The sequence below is a fragment of the Falco cherrug genome, chromosome 1 (assembly GCF_023634085.1).
Source record: "Falco cherrug isolate bFalChe1 chromosome 1, bFalChe1.pri, whole genome shotgun sequence".
NCBI classification, from domain to species: Eukaryota; Metazoa; Chordata; class Aves; order Falconiformes; family Falconidae; genus Falco; species Falco cherrug.
Genome location: NC_073697.1, coordinates 38,147,383 through 38,162,975, shown reverse-complemented (window position 1 = coordinate 38,162,975; position 15,593 = coordinate 38,147,383). Strand labels below are relative to the sequence as shown.

The following is a 15,593-nucleotide window of genomic DNA, read 5'->3' as shown; positions in this document are numbered from 1 at the left end:
TAGCTGTGCTGTGGTTGCCTAACCCAGGTGTGCTCTTCCCAGCACCTCTCCCCCTCCTCTTCCACACGTTGCTGCCCATTCAGAGCTGCAGGGTCCCAGGCCAGGGCTGGCCCCAGGGAGCAGGCTGCGGGAGCCCCAGCCCCCAGACCTCCCTGCCCTTCCCAGGCCATCACAAGATCAAGTTCATCCCAGGCATGGTGGGCCCCATCCTGGAGATGACGCTCGTGCCGGAGCTGGAGCTGCGCAAGTCCACCATCCCCATCTTCTTTGACATGATGCTCTGCGAGTACCAGCTGACTGAGAGCTTCAGCCGGGTGAGTGCTCAGGGCTGTGGCCGGATCCTGTTCCTCACCCAGGCTGGACTGTCCCTTTCGGGGTGGGTGGAGGTGATGCCTCCACCTTTTTCATCTGCCTCCCCTCTTTCATTCTGGGATGTGGGGCTGCAGGAGGGAGGGATGAGGGAGCTGGCAGGGACGTGAGGAGCAGGGAGAGCTGCCAGGCGATACAGAGGATTTCCCAGGGACTAGCAGGGACAGGTCAGGTGTCACCCACTCAGCTGGTCCCGGCGCTGCCTGGAAACAAGAACACAGTGGGAGCAGGGAGGTCTGCATAAACCTCTACATTTCTACTTGTCTTCCCTCTTTGCTGTCAGTTTTCTCAATGCAAAAGGCCTTTCCAGGTTTTGACCAGATGGCATTTGTCTCTTCTTAGCTGGAAGCCTTTCCCCCTGTTGGGGTGTTCCATGGGAGGAGAGGGGCTGGGTGCACTTAGAGCTGCAGGTGCCGCGGCCCCTTCCCCAACCCCCTGCTCCTGCCCGGGTCTGCAGCCACAGCAGAGCTCCGTCGGAGGAGTGGTGTGGAAACGGCTGGGCTCAGAGGGCCTGAGGTCTTCACCGGCAATGTCCACAAGCCATTGTGGCACAGGGTGCTCTGTGGCTCAGGAGCCGACCATGGCTGTGCCCCTGACCCAGGGGGAGAAGGACCCCTGAGTTTGGAATGTGCAGACCCCTGGAGGCACCCAGCATGGAGGCAGGGGGTACCAGTAATTAGACGTCTGGTCCAGGCCCCCCCCTTCCCATACCATGCAGTTGCAGGATCCCCCAGGCTTTTGGGTCCATCAGCTGCAGCTGCAGCACAAACCCCGTGGACCTGAAGGCTGAGCATCAGCTGGGAGATGGGGGGCCACAGGCAGGCACAGCCCTGCCACTCCTGGCAGGGAAAACTGTGGCTTTAGGGGGCACAGGGCACTTCCCAGAGAACCCCGGGGTCAGCCGGGCCCCAGGCTGCTGGGGGGACAGCAACAAGGCCAGCACAGGAGCGGGATGGGGACTGGGGAGCAAGTCAGGGACCTGGAGGGCAGGAGACAGACAGACAGGGACCCCTGTGCCAGGCAGTGCTGGGGGAAGGGCCTGCAGCCGCTGAGCCTGGGGGCTGTTTGGGCTCCTGAGCTGGCTCCAGCTCCCTGCAGCCCCTCCTGTCCCAGCGCTGTGGCCCCCTGTCCTGGGGGCTGCAGCTGCAGCAGCCTGGGGCCGAGCTCAGCACGCCCCTGGCTGCTTGGCTGTGCTCACGCACATCTCTTGCAGTTTGAGGATGAGATCCTGCGCAAGCTGGACAGTGAGGTGGAGGGCGGCCGGGGAGATGAGCAGTACAAGCAGCTTTTTGAGAGCATGTGAGTATGCGGTGACATCCCTGCAACCTTCTCTCTAGAGCACAACCCTTTGCTGTCTGCCATCCTCCTGCCCCAGCTGAATCTTGGCCATCCCACTCCTCCTCACGCTGTACTCTGATCCAGGGCATGCCTCTTGGAGAAGCAGGGCCTGAGAGGAGGAAGGCTGCTGCCTCAGCAGCATCACGTGCCCCTTGCACACCACATCTGCCCCAGCCAGCCTGCCCCTGGCAGTGCCCCTTCCCCAGGAATTGCCCCTGCCCTGCTGCAGGTGATGCCCCTGCCCTGCCCAGGCTTTGTTCCTGCCCCGTGGTGCCCATTGTGGATTTGTGTGCGGTGCAGGTGGAGCTGTCAGGTCTCTGCTCCGAGCCTGATGTGCCTGGTAGGGGTCAGCGGGAGGCTTGCTCTGTCTCGCTGCACACCGACTGCCGCTTTTTGACCCTCGTTGGGGGGGCCTGCCTCCCCTTCCCAACTCCCTGCACCTCAGGGGAGGTGAGCCGGGGGTGGGGAGGGTGGGAGTGCTGTGGAGCTGAGCATGCCTGAGGCCTGTGACCTTCTCTCCTCCCCAGCCTGCTTAGCTGCTGCCCGGAGACACCCCCGAGCTGGCCAAGCCCGGGGAGAACTTTGTCGCGCTGGTGACTGGGCTCCTGGAGCGGCTCCTCGACTACCGGGCTGTTAGGAATGATGAGAACAAAACCTACAGCATGAGCTGCACCGTCAACCTCCTGGTGGGCACCCGCCCCATGCCCCCAGTTCCCCAGGGCCAGCAGGGCTCAGCCCCACATCCCCCCGATACCCCCAGGGGCTGTGGTGCTCCTGGCACAGTGGAGACGGGGTACAGAGTGCCAGACCTGGTGTCCCCCGGGAGGTACTTGCTGGCAGGCACTGTGCAACGCCCTGCTGCCCAGGGCAGCCCCAGTCCCTGCGTGGGGACGGTCCTGGCAGCACCATGACCCAGAGCAAGGCATGATGGATGGGAAAGGGGGGGGGGGGGAGGAGGGGCGCTGTGGCATGAGCCCCCTCCTGGGGCTACTCAAACGTTTTTCGTCTGCTCTTCCCCAGAACTTTTACAAGGAGATTGACCGCCAGGCCATGTACATCAGGTGAGCGCAGCCCCAGGGAAACCGGCATTGCCCTGGGGCAAGGGGGTCACAGTACCCTGAGCTTCACCTGCCCACCACCACCCTGGCCCCAGGCAGGTGGGATGGGGTGGCCAAACGGCTGGAGGGGCAGAGTGCCAGGAGCTCAGCCCCCCCGGCTAGCAGTGGGGGACATACCCCGCTGGAGGAGCGGGGGCTGGACCCTGAGCCATGCCGGCTGTCGTGCCCCCGCACACGGTACCATTGCTCCCAGGTACCTGTACAAGCTGAAGGACTTGCACGTCAGCTACACGAGAACTACACGGAAGGAGCCTACACCCTGCTGCTGCACGCCCGGCTCCTCAAGGTGGGGCAGGGGTGCTGTGGGGGACGTGGGGGGCTGCAGGGGCTCAGTGTGATGGGCTCCTGCTGCTTCTGCACAGTGGTCAGATGAGGCGAACACAGCCCCCATGCAGGGCTTGCACAGCCCCAGCCTGCACACCCAGCGCCAGCTAAAAGAGGCTCTCTACAACCAGATCATCGACTACTTTGACCAGGGCAAGGTAAGCATGGCCGTGTGCCCCAGCAGCCCCCCTCACCCAGGGTAAGCCCGGCTCCCCAGCCACAGCTGCCTCCTGCTCCGAGCCCCCAGCCTCAGCACGGCCCACCCACCCTCCCCTCCGCTGTGGTGGGGCTGGAGCTCTCCTGCAGCAAGCCCAGGCTGGGTGGTTCACCCCACAGCTGCCCACCTGTCATGGCTGTCCTTCCTATCCCATCCAGCCTCAGCCCCCGGCCTTCATACTGCCTGGGGCCCGGCAGCTGGGACACCCCCGGCAGAGGGGTTTGTCTGGCCAGGGGGCTCAGGTGCTGGAGGTGTTGGGAAGCCAAGTCCTGCTGCTGCCCACCAGTGCCCAGCCAGACCACCAGCTTGCACAGGGAGAACCCCCCCCACCTCACTAAGGAGCAGGGCTGTGGGTGCCCCTGCAGATGAGGCTGGTCCCCCCCCAGAAGCCCCCAGTGCCTCACCCCGCACTGTGGGGCTTCCACCCTGGCCCCATCTGTGCAGATGTGGGAGGAGGCCATTCATATCTGCAAGGAGCTGGCGGAGCAGTACGAGAGTGAAGTCTTCAACTATGAGATGCTGAGTGACATCCTGGTGAGTGCCTGGGCCGGGCAGGGTGTGGCTGCCAGCAGAACAGGCTGGGGTGCCACGAGCCGTGGGGAGGGACCGGGGGTCTGCAGAGCCCCCCACTCCTGCTCCTCTCTCTCTGCAGCAGCGGGAAGCCAAGTTCTATGAGAAGATCCTGAAGGTGCTACGGCCCAGCCCGGACTACTTCGCTGTGGGCTACTATGGGCAAGGCTTCCCCACCTTCCTCCGGGTAAGTGGCCCCTGGCTGCCCCGAGGCCAGGGCTGTGCCCTTCACCGCGGTGCTGGTGATGGCTGGGTCCCCAGGGCCGAGCGCTCTGTCCCCAGCTGGGAGAGCTGGAGTGGGTTGGGCAGGAGCATGGGGTCCCTGCCCGCTGGGACGAGGGTGTCTCCAGGGACACGCGAGCAGGGCACAGAGGGAGCTGCCCTGGCCCTGGCTTGGTGCGGGCTGTGGCACGGGGTCCACGAGACCCAGCTGCTCCGGCATGCTGCTTTTGAGTCAGGGATTTGCCAGGGTCAGCACAGGATCTTGGCTGCGGACAAAAAGCATGAAGTGAGAAGCTGCAGCTCCCTGGTGGGTGGGGGGGCCTCTGCTCCTCCAGGTTCCTGTTACCTTCTCTGGAGCCCTCCGGGAGCGGTGGTGGCTCTGGTGCTGCCCCTCCGGCTCTCAGCCCCTGCCCCAGCAGGGTTGTGTGTGTGTGTGTGTTTGTGCGTGTGTTGGATCCCCCAGCTCTGCCTCCTTATGAGTGAACTAACAAGACGCCGCACGTTAGCAGCGTAGCATGTAGCGATGCAGCACATGCAGTGGGCACTGCCAGTTCTGCCAGCGGGGCAGCAGGCACCACCCGCGGCCCCGTGGTGCCATCTGGCTCTGCCAGCAGAATGCGCTCTGCCCCAAAGGCAGCAGCTTGTCCCGTTGAGCCTTCTCCAAGGATGAGCGGTGTGGTGGGGGCAGGCTCTGTCCCAAAGCTCCTCTGCTCTGTGCCGCTGCCCCACAGGCACCCAGCCATGCCTGGTGACATGGGTGGTGCCAGGTCCAGGTGGGTTTGCCTTTGCTGGTGGGGCATCCTCCCTGTGCTGCCTGCCCAGAGGCGCTCGGGTGCTCAGCTCCATGCCAGCCACCTCTGTCCCTGCTTGCGGGAAGGGGTTGGGAACAGTCAGACAAACCCAGCAGCTTCACTCTCGCAACAGCAGGGGTTACCGTCCCTGTTCACAAACAGCTGGAGACAGACTTAGGGAAGAAAAGCAAGGCAGGGAAAGTTGTGCTTCTCTGTAACGCACGCTCCTGAACTGTGTCCTTGGTGCATGGGGACACTGTATCTCTTGCTGGGCTGTCCCTGTGGCCCATGGTGAGGTGGGATCTGCTCCATCCCTGGCGCATGGCTGTACCTGCGCTGTTCCAGGGTTGTGGTGCACAGGTACGCATTCCTGCACCATGGCGTGTCTGGGCTGCACACAGATGGGTGTCGTACTGTACGCCTGGTGCAGAGATGGGTCTGTGCTAGCTGTGCTCTTTATGAACAGATTCAGGTACCTCCAGGGTCACTGCGGGAGCCCCCTACCCTCTCCCCCATCCCTGCGCAGCAGTGCTGTAGGCACGGGCTTGCTCAGCACCTCTCCCTTTTCCTGTGCTGGCCAACATGCTCCTGGCACCCACCTGTGGAGGGCAGGGCTTGTCTTTCTGGGCAAGAGCCAAGTATTTCATTCCCATTCACTCCTATTACATTCCTTAGTTTTTTTAATCCACTCTGATACATGTCGGTGGGCTTCTTCCATCCAGTGTGTTCATCCCTTATTTTCCTACCCCCACTGTCAGGGCTGGAGTGCGTGTGGCATCATTTTCACAGAGGTCACAGTGGGGTTTCAAGGGCTCCTTGCTCTCCTCCTGGATGGTTTCTGTATCCGCAGACCCCAGTCACTGCGTGCCCAGCCACCTTCCCTCCAGAGTGCTGGCTGCCCGAGCCAGCCCATCCATTATTATAGAATGGTTTGGCTTGGAAGGGACCTTAAAGGCCATCTAGCTAGGGACCCTGGAGCTGAACACAGTGCTGCAGGATGGGGTCTCACCAGAGTGGAGCAGAGGGGGAGAATCCCCTCCCCCGACCTGCTGGCCACGCTGCTGGTGATGCAGGCCAGGATTCAGCTGGTTTTCTGGGCTGCAAGTGCACATTGCCAGGTTGTGCTGACCTTCTTGTCAACCAACACTCCAAGTCTTTCTCCTCAGGGCCTCTCTCAATCCGTTCTCCCACCCAGCCCGTATTTGTGCCTGGGATGGCCCCGACCCACAGGCAGGACCTTGCACTTGGCCTTGTTAAAATTCATGAGGTTGTCGTTGCCCTACCTCTCAAGCTTGTCCTGGTCCCTCTGAATGGCATCCCTTCCCTCCAGCATGTTGACTGCAGCACGCAGCTTGGTGTCAGCAGACTTGCTGACGGTGCGCTCGATCCCACTGTCCGTGTCATTCACAAAGCTGTTGAACAGCGCCGGTCCCAGTCCTGACCCTTGAAAATGGCACTTGCCACTGGTCTCCACTTGGACGTCGAGCCATTGACCGCAACTTTTTACCATCCAGGCAATTCCTTAGCCATCAAGTGGTCCATCCATCAAATCCATGTCTCTCCTGTTTAGAGGCGAGGATGTCGTACAGGACAGTGTCAAATGCTTTGCACAGCTCCAGGCAGGTCATGTCAGTTGCTCTTCCTTCATCCACCAATGCTGTAACCCCATCATAGAAGGCCACCAATTTTGTTGGGCATGATTTGCCCTTAGTCAAGCTGTGTTGGCTGTCACCAATCACCTCCTTATTTTCCATGTGCCTTAATTCTTTTTTCCTCCAGTTTCTGGGTTTGGGGAAATGTTTTTTTCCAAGAGGGGGGGTCTCCCACTTGGCTGGATGCTCGGCCTTGTCAGTGCCTGCCCCCTAATGCACTGAGGCTTGCTGCAGCTGGAGCACAGAGCTGAGGGCTCCACAGGGCACTGGGATGGGCTGCTTCTTCCTCCCCCACAGAACAAGGTCTTCATTTACCGGGGCAAGGAGTATGAGCGCCGGGAGGACTTCGAGATGCAGCTGCTGAGCCCCTTCCCCAGTGCCGAGAAGCTGAAGAGCACATCCCCACCTGGCCAGGACATCACCGGCTCCCCAGGCCAGTGTATCCTCTGAGCATGGGGACAGGGCTGGGAGGGTGGCTCATTCCTGTGTGCATCCCACAGCACCTCCCCTCACAAGCCCTGCACACACCCCTGGGGTTCTCCCTGCTCCAGGCCCTGGACGCCCTCTTCCCCGCAGCCCCCCATCTGCTGTGATGCGTGCCTGTGGCTCCTTCACTCCCACAGATATCCAGTGTTTCACTGTGCAGCCCGGATGGAGGAATCCAAGGTCCGGTTCAAGGACCGGAGCATCCCGGAGCAGATCACCAAGTCAGTGCCCCAGCGCAGAGTGGGTGCACCCGCCCTGGGAGGGGGACACAACAGGGGTCCTCTCCCACGCTCTGCTCCTTCCCTCCCCTGCAGTTTCTATAAAGCCAACCATGTCCAGAAGTTCAGCTACTCACGACCCTTCAAGAAAGGCCCAAAGGATCCAGACAATGAATTTGCAGTGAGTGCTGGTGGGGCTGCCAGACCCCCCCCCCCAGCTGGGAGGGATGGGGATAGCTCGGGGGAGCCCTGTGAGGAGCCAGGTGTCCAGAAGAATGGGGATGCAGGAGAGACAGGGGTCACCCAGTCCTGGGCATGGGGAAGGTGGTGGTCCTGTGCCCATGGGAAGGGGATGTGTGAGCCCCCTGCCCCACAGGGCAGCCAGGGGGTGTCCCAGGGTGATGGGGAGGAGGCCAGAGGGATGACTGCTGTCCTCCTCACAGACCATGTGGATTGAGCGGGACAACCTTTGTAACAGCCTACCCCCCTGCCTGGCCATCCTACGCTGGTTTGCGGTGACCTCCACCACGACGGTGAGGAGCAAGGGGGGGGGGGGGGGGGCGGGGCGGGGGAGTGGGGGCCCTCCCAGGGCAGCCCTTCCATGAGCAGCGTTGCAAACCCCCAGATCCAGGGGAGGGGAGTGTGCTGCTCCCAGCCTCTTCCACTCTTCCCAAGCTCTGGCAGCTCAAGCCAGGCTGCGGGGAGCGTGTCCCTGCCTGGTGCCCCCCGGCTGAGATCCTGCACCCCCTCAGTCTCTTGCGCTCAGTGCAAACTCCATCCAGCCCACCCAGCGCTCGAGCCCCCAGACCCCACGACTCCTAGCTTTCTGCCATGGTCCCTCAGGTGTGTGGCCCAGTGCACCTGTGGCACAGCAGACCCAGCTCCCACATGCACCCTCTGCCTGCAGAGCGGGTTGTGGGGGCATGGGCCCCCCCTTCCCTCAGCTACCCACCCCCACCAAGCAGCAGGGATAACCCCCCCTCTGGCACCACCTTAGCCCCCCATGCCACAGCTCCAGGGCTGATCTCAGGTCAGTGCCATGTGGGAACACCATCCCAGGCCACGTCCCCAGGCCACAGGGAAGGGTTTCTCTGTTGACAATGGGCACAGAGACCCTCCCCAGCACTCAGGGCACTGACTGGTGCTGGTAGCATCAACCCTGGTGACAGGGCAGTGGTTGGTGTGGCTCACTGCCGGGACACATCTCTGTGGAAGCAGGAGACCACGTGTGGGGAGCGGCAGAGGCGCAGGGGGGAGTTTCAGCAGACCGCTGCTACTTCTGGCATTGCTGACAACAGCTCCACGTGTGGTTTTTTACACCTTTGTCAGAGGGAGTTCTTGGCCAAAGCCCAGGGTGTTTCATGTGCTACAGCAGTGAAGGCATGTGAAGTCCCTAGCTGGGCTGTTGCAGAGCACAGGGGCTGTACAGCTGCGTGAGTGCTGCCACACACGCGTCTGCTGCAGTGCTTGGGCTGCACACGCGCTGTTGCATGTTGCACGGCTGCCCCCTGCCCAGTGAGGACAATGAGGTTTCCCTGGGTTTCCCATAAGCTCACTGCTGCCACACCGTCCCTCCACCGGGCTTGCAGCCCTCTTGCTGGCAGGACCAACGCTGCCAGCAGCCTGGGCGTGCAGCTGGTGACCAGCACTTCCAATGTTTGCCCCCATGAGCCCTCGGCTCAGCTCCAGGCAGCCGGTGCCAAGGGTCTGAGGGGCTTCGTGGGGTGAGATGTGCAACCCCCAGGGCCTCTCTCCTGCGGGGCCAGGGAGAGACCACCCTAACCAGGATGGAAAGGTCGCTGGGTCAGCTGGCTGCTGACCTTCCCTCCCTCCCTGGGCACAGACCATCATCCTCCCCCCCCCTGGGAAAATGCCATTGAGACCATGATGAAAACAAATGAGAAAATTATGAGCGAGATCAACCGGCACCAGAATGACCCCAGCCTGCCCATCAATCCCCTCTCCATGCTGCTCAACGGCATCGTGGACCCTGCTGTCATGGGTGGCTTCGCCAAGTACGAGACGGTGAGGGATGTGTGGGTGCCGCACTGGAGCCAGCGCGGGGTACTCTCGGGGCTGGTGACCGCAAGCACTGGTACTGCTTAGTGCTGTCCCCTGCCTACACGGAGCCAAGCCAGACCATCAGCGGGACTTGGGGGGGGGGGGGGGGCATTGCAGGCTTTTTTCCAGGAGTCCTACCTGCAGGAGCACCCTGAGGATGAGAGGAACATCGAGAAGCTGAAGGACCTGATCGCCTGGCAGGTACAGTTTGCAGCATCCCTCCAGCAGCCAGAGGGGACAGCTGCCCCGGGGCCACCAAGTGCCCAGCATACCCTGTCCCAGGGGAGCCCCACAGCCCAGGCAGTCCCGTCCCTGTTCTCCCCACCGCAGACCCCACTGCTGGCAGAGGGGATCCGGATCCATGGGGCGGAAGGTGACAGAGGACCTGCGGCCCTTCCATGAGCGCATGGAGCAGTGCTTCGTGCAGCTGCGGGCCCAAGGTGGAGAACCCAGTATGGGGTGCGGGGAGATGGTGAGTGCCAAGGTGGTAAGCAGGGTGCAGGCCCAGCGGCTTTCAGGGTGGTGCGTGGCACCCAGGGGATGACACTGGACAAGGTAGTGCAGGGTCTGGGTCAGGAAGGAACAGCTTGATGGGGCGGGCAGCTGCAGCAGCGACACACTGTGCATGGGTGACCTCGGGGTCTCCCGCCTGCTCTGGGTGAGAGGATGGCACTGCTGTGGGGGGGACCAGTACTGGCACAAATCCAGCACCAGGCAGCGAGGGCAGTGCTGCCCCCTGCCTGAGCTGGAGGAAGGAGAGGAGAGGCTCTGCACTCTCATCCCTCCTGCGCTCTCAGGCTCCTTGTGCTCTCAGGTCTGCTTTGAGGCCCAGCGGAGTGGACGACCCCCGGTCCATGGCCTGGGGACCTGACTGGGACCCAGCTGAGCCATGCTGGAGACAGGCAAGTGCTGTGGTGGGGCGTGTTGGCCCCCCAAGCCACCCCCTCTCACTGCCCTCACCCCCTCCCTGCTGGCTTTTTACCACGGAGCTATCCTCACTGTCCTCTGCTCCAGATGCTTCTCCTCCCACCTCCCCCAGCCCACTGCCCTCCCAGTTTCCCTTTAGGCCAAGCTGCATCCCAGGGATCTGTCCTGCCATGCCCACCATGGTGGCTCTGACCCTGGGGAGGATGGCAGAGAGCAGAGACACTCGATGTGCAGCCCCCAGGCTCACCTGGACACTGCGGTCACTTGAGCCATCCATGCTTGTCTTGCTGGTCTTCACCCTGCTCTAAAGCATCCGCTGCTGAGGGTGGTCACTCTTGGCCATGGTCCTGGCTGGCCCATGGTGTAGCCCAGCTCCCCATGTCCCTGACCCTCCCTCACCAGCTGCAGTTACTCCACAGCATGGAGGTACCCTCGACCCCCAAAGCCTGCCCCATCGCACCTCCGAGAGCGAGGACCGCAGGAGGTGAGCGTAAGGAGAACCGCTCCAGCACCTTCTTCGGGTACCGGCGGCAGGACCTGTGCCAGTCCATCTCGGAGCTGCCAGAGCCCAAGGTGATGTTCAGCACAGCCCTGGTGCCTCCCTCTCCACTCCAGGGCCCCCCTTGTGCTCCCCCCCCCAGGCATTCTGCTGCACCTGGAGACCCTGGCCCCCGGTAGCAGTACCAGGCCCCCAGGATGGACAGGACCCCTTGTGGGGCTGGTGGCAGCCCCCACTGTAGGGCACAGCCAGCTGATGGTAGGAGTGGAGGCTGGCAGGGCACAAGGCTAGAGACCCGGTGCTGTGGGCAGGGTGCTGCAGGAGCATCACAGCCTGCCAGAGGCTGCTGTGTTCCTGGGGCTACGGGCGCTGTGGTGCAGCCTGCCCCCCTGTGAGGCACTGAGCCTCCCCCTCTGTGCCCCAGGATTGAGAAGAGGAGACTCTCCCACAACATGAGGCGAGAGCAGCCCTGGGCAGCTCCCCATGGGAAACAGCCCCCACCCAAGCCGAGATGCTGCTGGTGCTCAGCCCAGCACTGCAGAGTACTCCCCCACCACGGCTGCTGGCTCAGGGGTGCCTTTCCAGCACCCCTCCCCTGGTCCCTAGCATGGTAGTGGGGGGGACTTTCCCTAGCCCCTACACCCCCAGCAGCATCCAACCCTTGTATCCGTGAGCAGGGCTGTGCCCCCACGACCAGCAGTGCAGGTAGCAGCAGCCCCAAGCTCTGCACCCCAGCACAGGTGCCCTCAGCCCCCTGCCCCATTTCCACAATGGCACAGGCACATCTTTCAGCTGGGAGCAGGCGGGGAGCACTGGGTACCGAAAGCGCAGCCGTGCTCCCGCAGGCACAAGTGCTGGCCCTGGCAGCCTGGGACCCCCCCCCAGGCTGGCCCACCCGCCCCAGCCCCCTCCCCTGCCTGCGCAGGGCTTTCCCTATCTCCCACCGGCTTCGGCGGCCGCGTGAAGAGTGCCAGCAAGGTCCTGCCCGCTGCCCCCACAAGATCAGCCCCACCGTGTACGAGGCGTTCCTGGAGCAGAGCGACAGCGCAGCTGGAGGAAAGGTACCGCCTGGCCCCGGGCCCCGGCCCCCGCCCCCCCCCCCCCGCTGCCCCCCCTCGCTAACTGCCCTCTGCTCGCAGGCATCCACATCGCCGACGGCAGAAGGAAAAGGCCTGAAGTTGCCACCGCCTCCGCCACCAAAGTCCAAGAGAATGTCACAGCTCTGAGCCCGTGCCGCCCCCTGCCCACGGGATGGAGATGCCCAGGGTGCCCCTGCTCCCCGCCTGGCTGCTGCGTGCACTGCCCTGCCTGGTTCTCAACTGCTGGACCACCCCTCGCCCACGTCTCTTGCAGTATTTACACCAGAAGCATCCTGCACAGCCAGGGGACTCCCCGTGTGCCCTCGTACCCAGGGTGGCACAGGGCACCCCCAGCCTGTGTCCTGCCAGGTCTGGCTATTCCCACCCTCCAGGTGCCCACCTGGGCCGGGGTGCACCTGTCCCCCAGACACTTCCTTGGCCCACTGCTCTGCATCAGCCGCCAGGCCGGGCTCACCTTCCCGCTGAGTGGAGCAGCCAGGTGCCAGCCTGTGCCAGGACGTCTCTCCCAGGCAGAGCTGTGCGGAGCTCCCACCCACGCAGCCCCTCCAGCAGTGCGGCTGCACTGTGGTGAAGAGGACCTTCCTCCCCCCCCCCCCCCCCCCCCCCCCCCCCAGACCACACCACACACAAGGCAACAGGCCACTGTCCCAGCAGCATCTGCCGAGCTCTTCCCTCCCCTCCCCTCCTTTCCCCCAGGGCTGCTCCAGTCACCTCAGCCACCCCCTCCATCCTGCAGCACTGGGACAAACACCGGTGGCGCAGGCACTGTGACCACACGGGAGCCAGCCAGGCCTGCCAGCGGGCCTGGGCAGCGTCATGCTCCGCAGCGCCAGCTCTCCTGCTGGTATCTGCCCTCGCAGCCCTGCCTGCGCCAGCCTGGTGCTGCTGCCTCGGCTAGCCACGCTGGGCCCTGGCCCTGCCTCCCCGCTGCAGCAGGCCACGGCCCACTAATAAAGGACTAAACGCCTCAGCCAGACACCCCTGCAGTGGGGCTGAAACCCCTGTATCAGCCCCAGCGCGCACTCCTATTCACGCACAGCCCCACGCAGGTGCCCCTCGCAGCCAGGCACCCACCCCCGCATCATGCCCCAGCACCCCACAGTGCACACACTTGTTCTTCTGCAGGAAAGCCCACGGGACCCCAACACGGCTGGGGAGCAGGCTTGCTCTCCCTGGCCAGGCTGGGCCAGGTCTGGCACGGTAGACTGTCAGGATGCTGCTCTGCCTCCCAAGCTGGCACAGGGCTCTTTATTCGCACGTAGTGTTGCAGGCTCAGGAGTTGTATTTACAGTCTTGTGTTAAAGAGGAGGAACCTGGACCCGTAACCAAGGGATGGGGAGGGCAGGGGCTGCCTGCAGCTGGAGGCTGCCATCGGTGGGTTCCTGTCTACGAGGGAGAGTAGCGTCAGCTCCCTAGGCTGGGCCTAAGAAGGGACAAGGGGAGACGGCGCCTCGTCGCCGCAAACACGAAGTCTGGGAGCAGCTGGGCTGCGCTGGTGCCTGGGCTCCCTCCACGCACTGAGCGGAGGCAAGGGGCAGTGGAGCCACCCATCTCTCGCTGACGCCCCATTCTTCACAGCGGGTTTGCTGAGGAGGCTGCCAGCCGCTTCCAATGTAGATCCTGGGTTGAAGAGAGCGATGGTAAGGCACCCGCGTGGGGACAGCCTGCCAGGCCTCAGCGAGCCAGCAGTGAGGGGAGCAGGCAGCAGCCATGGAGAGGGGCTGTGGCTTCTGGGAGAAGTGGTGCAGAACAGCACCCCAAGGGCAAGCAGTCCAAATTCAGAAGCACCCCCCCCCCCACCTACCACCCCCACACCCCACAGGGACAGCCCCCTGCGTCGGGGCAGCCAGAGGCCCCCGGGACAGCCCCAGGACTGCACCAGCCACCCAGCAGCATGGGGCTCACCCTGCCTGTGCCAAGGGGTCGGTTCTGGCCAAGACCACTTGGCAGCACAGGTCAGGCCCGTCAGAAACTCACCCCAGTCCCAAGGTCAGCACGTGGCTGAGCAGCAGCGAGGGATGAAGAGCAGCAGCAGCTCTGAACTGAAAAGTCTCTTCTTTCTCCCCACTGCACCTCCCCTGCAGGCTCCACAGCACTGGCTGGGGGGAGCACACAAAGGCAAACTCCCTGGGAAAATGCATGGTTAAAGGGGGCATGAGGGAAGAGGGCAGAGTACAGCAGGAGGGGATGGAGGCAGCAGGGCAGTGGCACAGAGGCAGACAGCAAGGGCAGAGAGCGGGTGGCACGGGCCCTTACTTTGGAGACAGATGCTGAGGGTGGTGGGCACAGGTCCAGCCAAGGGATGCAGGCAGGCGTCGCTCCCTCCGCTCGGCTTCCTCTGGCACATCCCGCTAAAAGGGGGTGTGGGGCAGGTTAGATCAGGGGCACACGCTGGCACAGCCCTCAGGGCGCAGCATGGAGGGGGCAGCATTCTTACCTGTCGGGGGTGGGGGGCAGCCCGGCTGGGGCTGGCTGCAGGAAGGGAGCAGCTCACTCTTCCCCAGGCTGCTCACTCGCCTGGCTGGCTCCGTTGTCATCCCAGGCTGGGGAGCCCAGCATGAGCATGGCGCCTGCAAACACAACCCCGTCGGTCAGCAAGCCTGCACCCACCCGCCCTAGCCAGGCAGGGCTCCAGGGGCCCAGGTTCCCGCTCAGCACTCACCCAGTCCCACTCTCCGTCTCCAGCTGGGCCTCCAGCAGCATCTGCTCTATGTCGGCGTGGCAGGAGGAGAACCGCGAGGGCACAGGCTCGGGGCACCCTGGGCCACACCGCAGCTCCACCCAGGAGCCTGGAGGGGCCGTCAGCCCAGCACCAGCCTGGCCGCCCCACCCGCTCTGCCTCCTTGGCTCCCGCTTTGGCCTGGCCCAGGTGCTCCCCACACCGCTGCCCCAGGACCACCGAGTGCGGTCTCTGACCCGGGGACGTCCCTGGGCGCCCCTCCCCACCCAGGGCTGCTCCTCAGCGTGTCACACTCCCCAGCGACTCCCCCCCACCCCCACCCCCCCCCCGATCCAGCCCTGTCCCGGCCCCCATCAACCCCCCCCGATCCAACCTTGCCCCGGTGCCCATCAGCCCACGTAGGACCCCCACGGAATCGGCCCCTGCAGCGTACCCCAGCCCCCCACCCGTGAGCTCCGGGCTCCCCCCGCCCGGACCCCCGGCGCGCCCCAGCCCACCCGGGACTCCCGCCTGGGCTCGCCCCCGCCCCCGCTCCCCGGCGCACCTCAAGCCCGCTCGGGACTCCCGGGGTACCCCCTGACCCCCCAGCCCCCGGCGCCCGCCAGCCCACGTGGGATCCCCGTTGGCCCGGCTCCCCCGCGCACGCCGGCCCCGCCCGGGACCCATGTGCCCCCCGCCCCGGACCCGGCCTCCCGGTGCAGGCACCCGCGGCTCCCACCGCCCCACGGACCGTCGTCTCCGGCGCACGCCATGGCCCCGCGGGTGCCGCCGCGCTCAGCCCCCGCCGCCCTGCCGGTCACGTGACGCCCGCGAGCCCCCATGTAAATAAAACCGCCGGCACCGGCGGCCCGTCTCTTAAAAGGGCACCGGCCGCGTCCTCGGGGGCCCGCGGCGAGGCGGGAGCGCCGGCCAAGTCCCGCACCCGCCCCCGCCCCGCCAGCCCCGCCCCGGTGGCGCCGCCGCCGGCCGCAGCCCGCCCGGCACGGGAGGCGCCGGGCCCGCCGCGTTGCCCCTTTAAGCG

General features: G+C 64.4%; 2 protein-coding genes across 2 annotated transcripts in view; one reads left to right on the top strand and one right to left on the bottom strand.

Moving 5' to 3' along the window:
• Nucleotides 1–10,025, top strand: part of LOC102050732 (dedicator of cytokinesis protein 2-like) — a 78,733-nt gene extending 68,708 nt beyond the window's left edge. Inside the window, 19 exon segments of the mRNA XM_055699704.1 lie at nucleotides 166–314; nucleotides 1,583–1,668; nucleotides 2,235–2,256; nucleotides 2,259–2,393; nucleotides 2,728–2,768; nucleotides 3,019–3,055; nucleotides 3,058–3,111; nucleotides 3,188–3,307; nucleotides 3,811–3,900; nucleotides 4,019–4,123; nucleotides 6,899–7,040; nucleotides 7,225–7,250; nucleotides 7,253–7,308; nucleotides 7,402–7,486; nucleotides 7,749–7,843; nucleotides 9,165–9,330; nucleotides 9,484–9,567; nucleotides 9,697–9,729; nucleotides 9,731–10,025. Of these exon segments, the coding sequence (XP_055555679.1) occupies nucleotides 166–314; nucleotides 1,583–1,668; nucleotides 2,235–2,256; nucleotides 2,259–2,393; nucleotides 2,728–2,768; nucleotides 3,019–3,055; nucleotides 3,058–3,111; nucleotides 3,188–3,307; nucleotides 3,811–3,900; nucleotides 4,019–4,123; nucleotides 6,899–7,040; nucleotides 7,225–7,250; nucleotides 7,253–7,308; nucleotides 7,402–7,486; nucleotides 7,749–7,843; nucleotides 9,165–9,330; nucleotides 9,484–9,567; nucleotides 9,697–9,729; nucleotides 9,731–9,910 (1,706 nt within the window). The 3' untranslated portion in view covers nucleotides 9,911–10,025.
• Nucleotides 10,026–13,850: 3,825 nt separating this feature from the next.
• On the bottom strand, nucleotides 13,851–15,589 carry LOC106630886 (BCL2/adenovirus E1B 19 kDa protein-interacting protein 3-like). The gene is given in 8 exon segments (XM_055699715.1): nucleotides 13,851–13,912; nucleotides 13,915–13,969; nucleotides 13,971–14,019; nucleotides 14,149–14,243; nucleotides 14,330–14,344; nucleotides 14,346–14,387; nucleotides 14,389–14,681; nucleotides 15,303–15,589. Coding segments are annotated over 8 exon segments (618 nt in total). The 5' UTR covers nucleotides 15,325–15,589; the 3' UTR covers nucleotides 13,851–13,865.
• Between the last annotated feature and the right edge of the window lie 4 nt (nucleotides 15,590–15,593).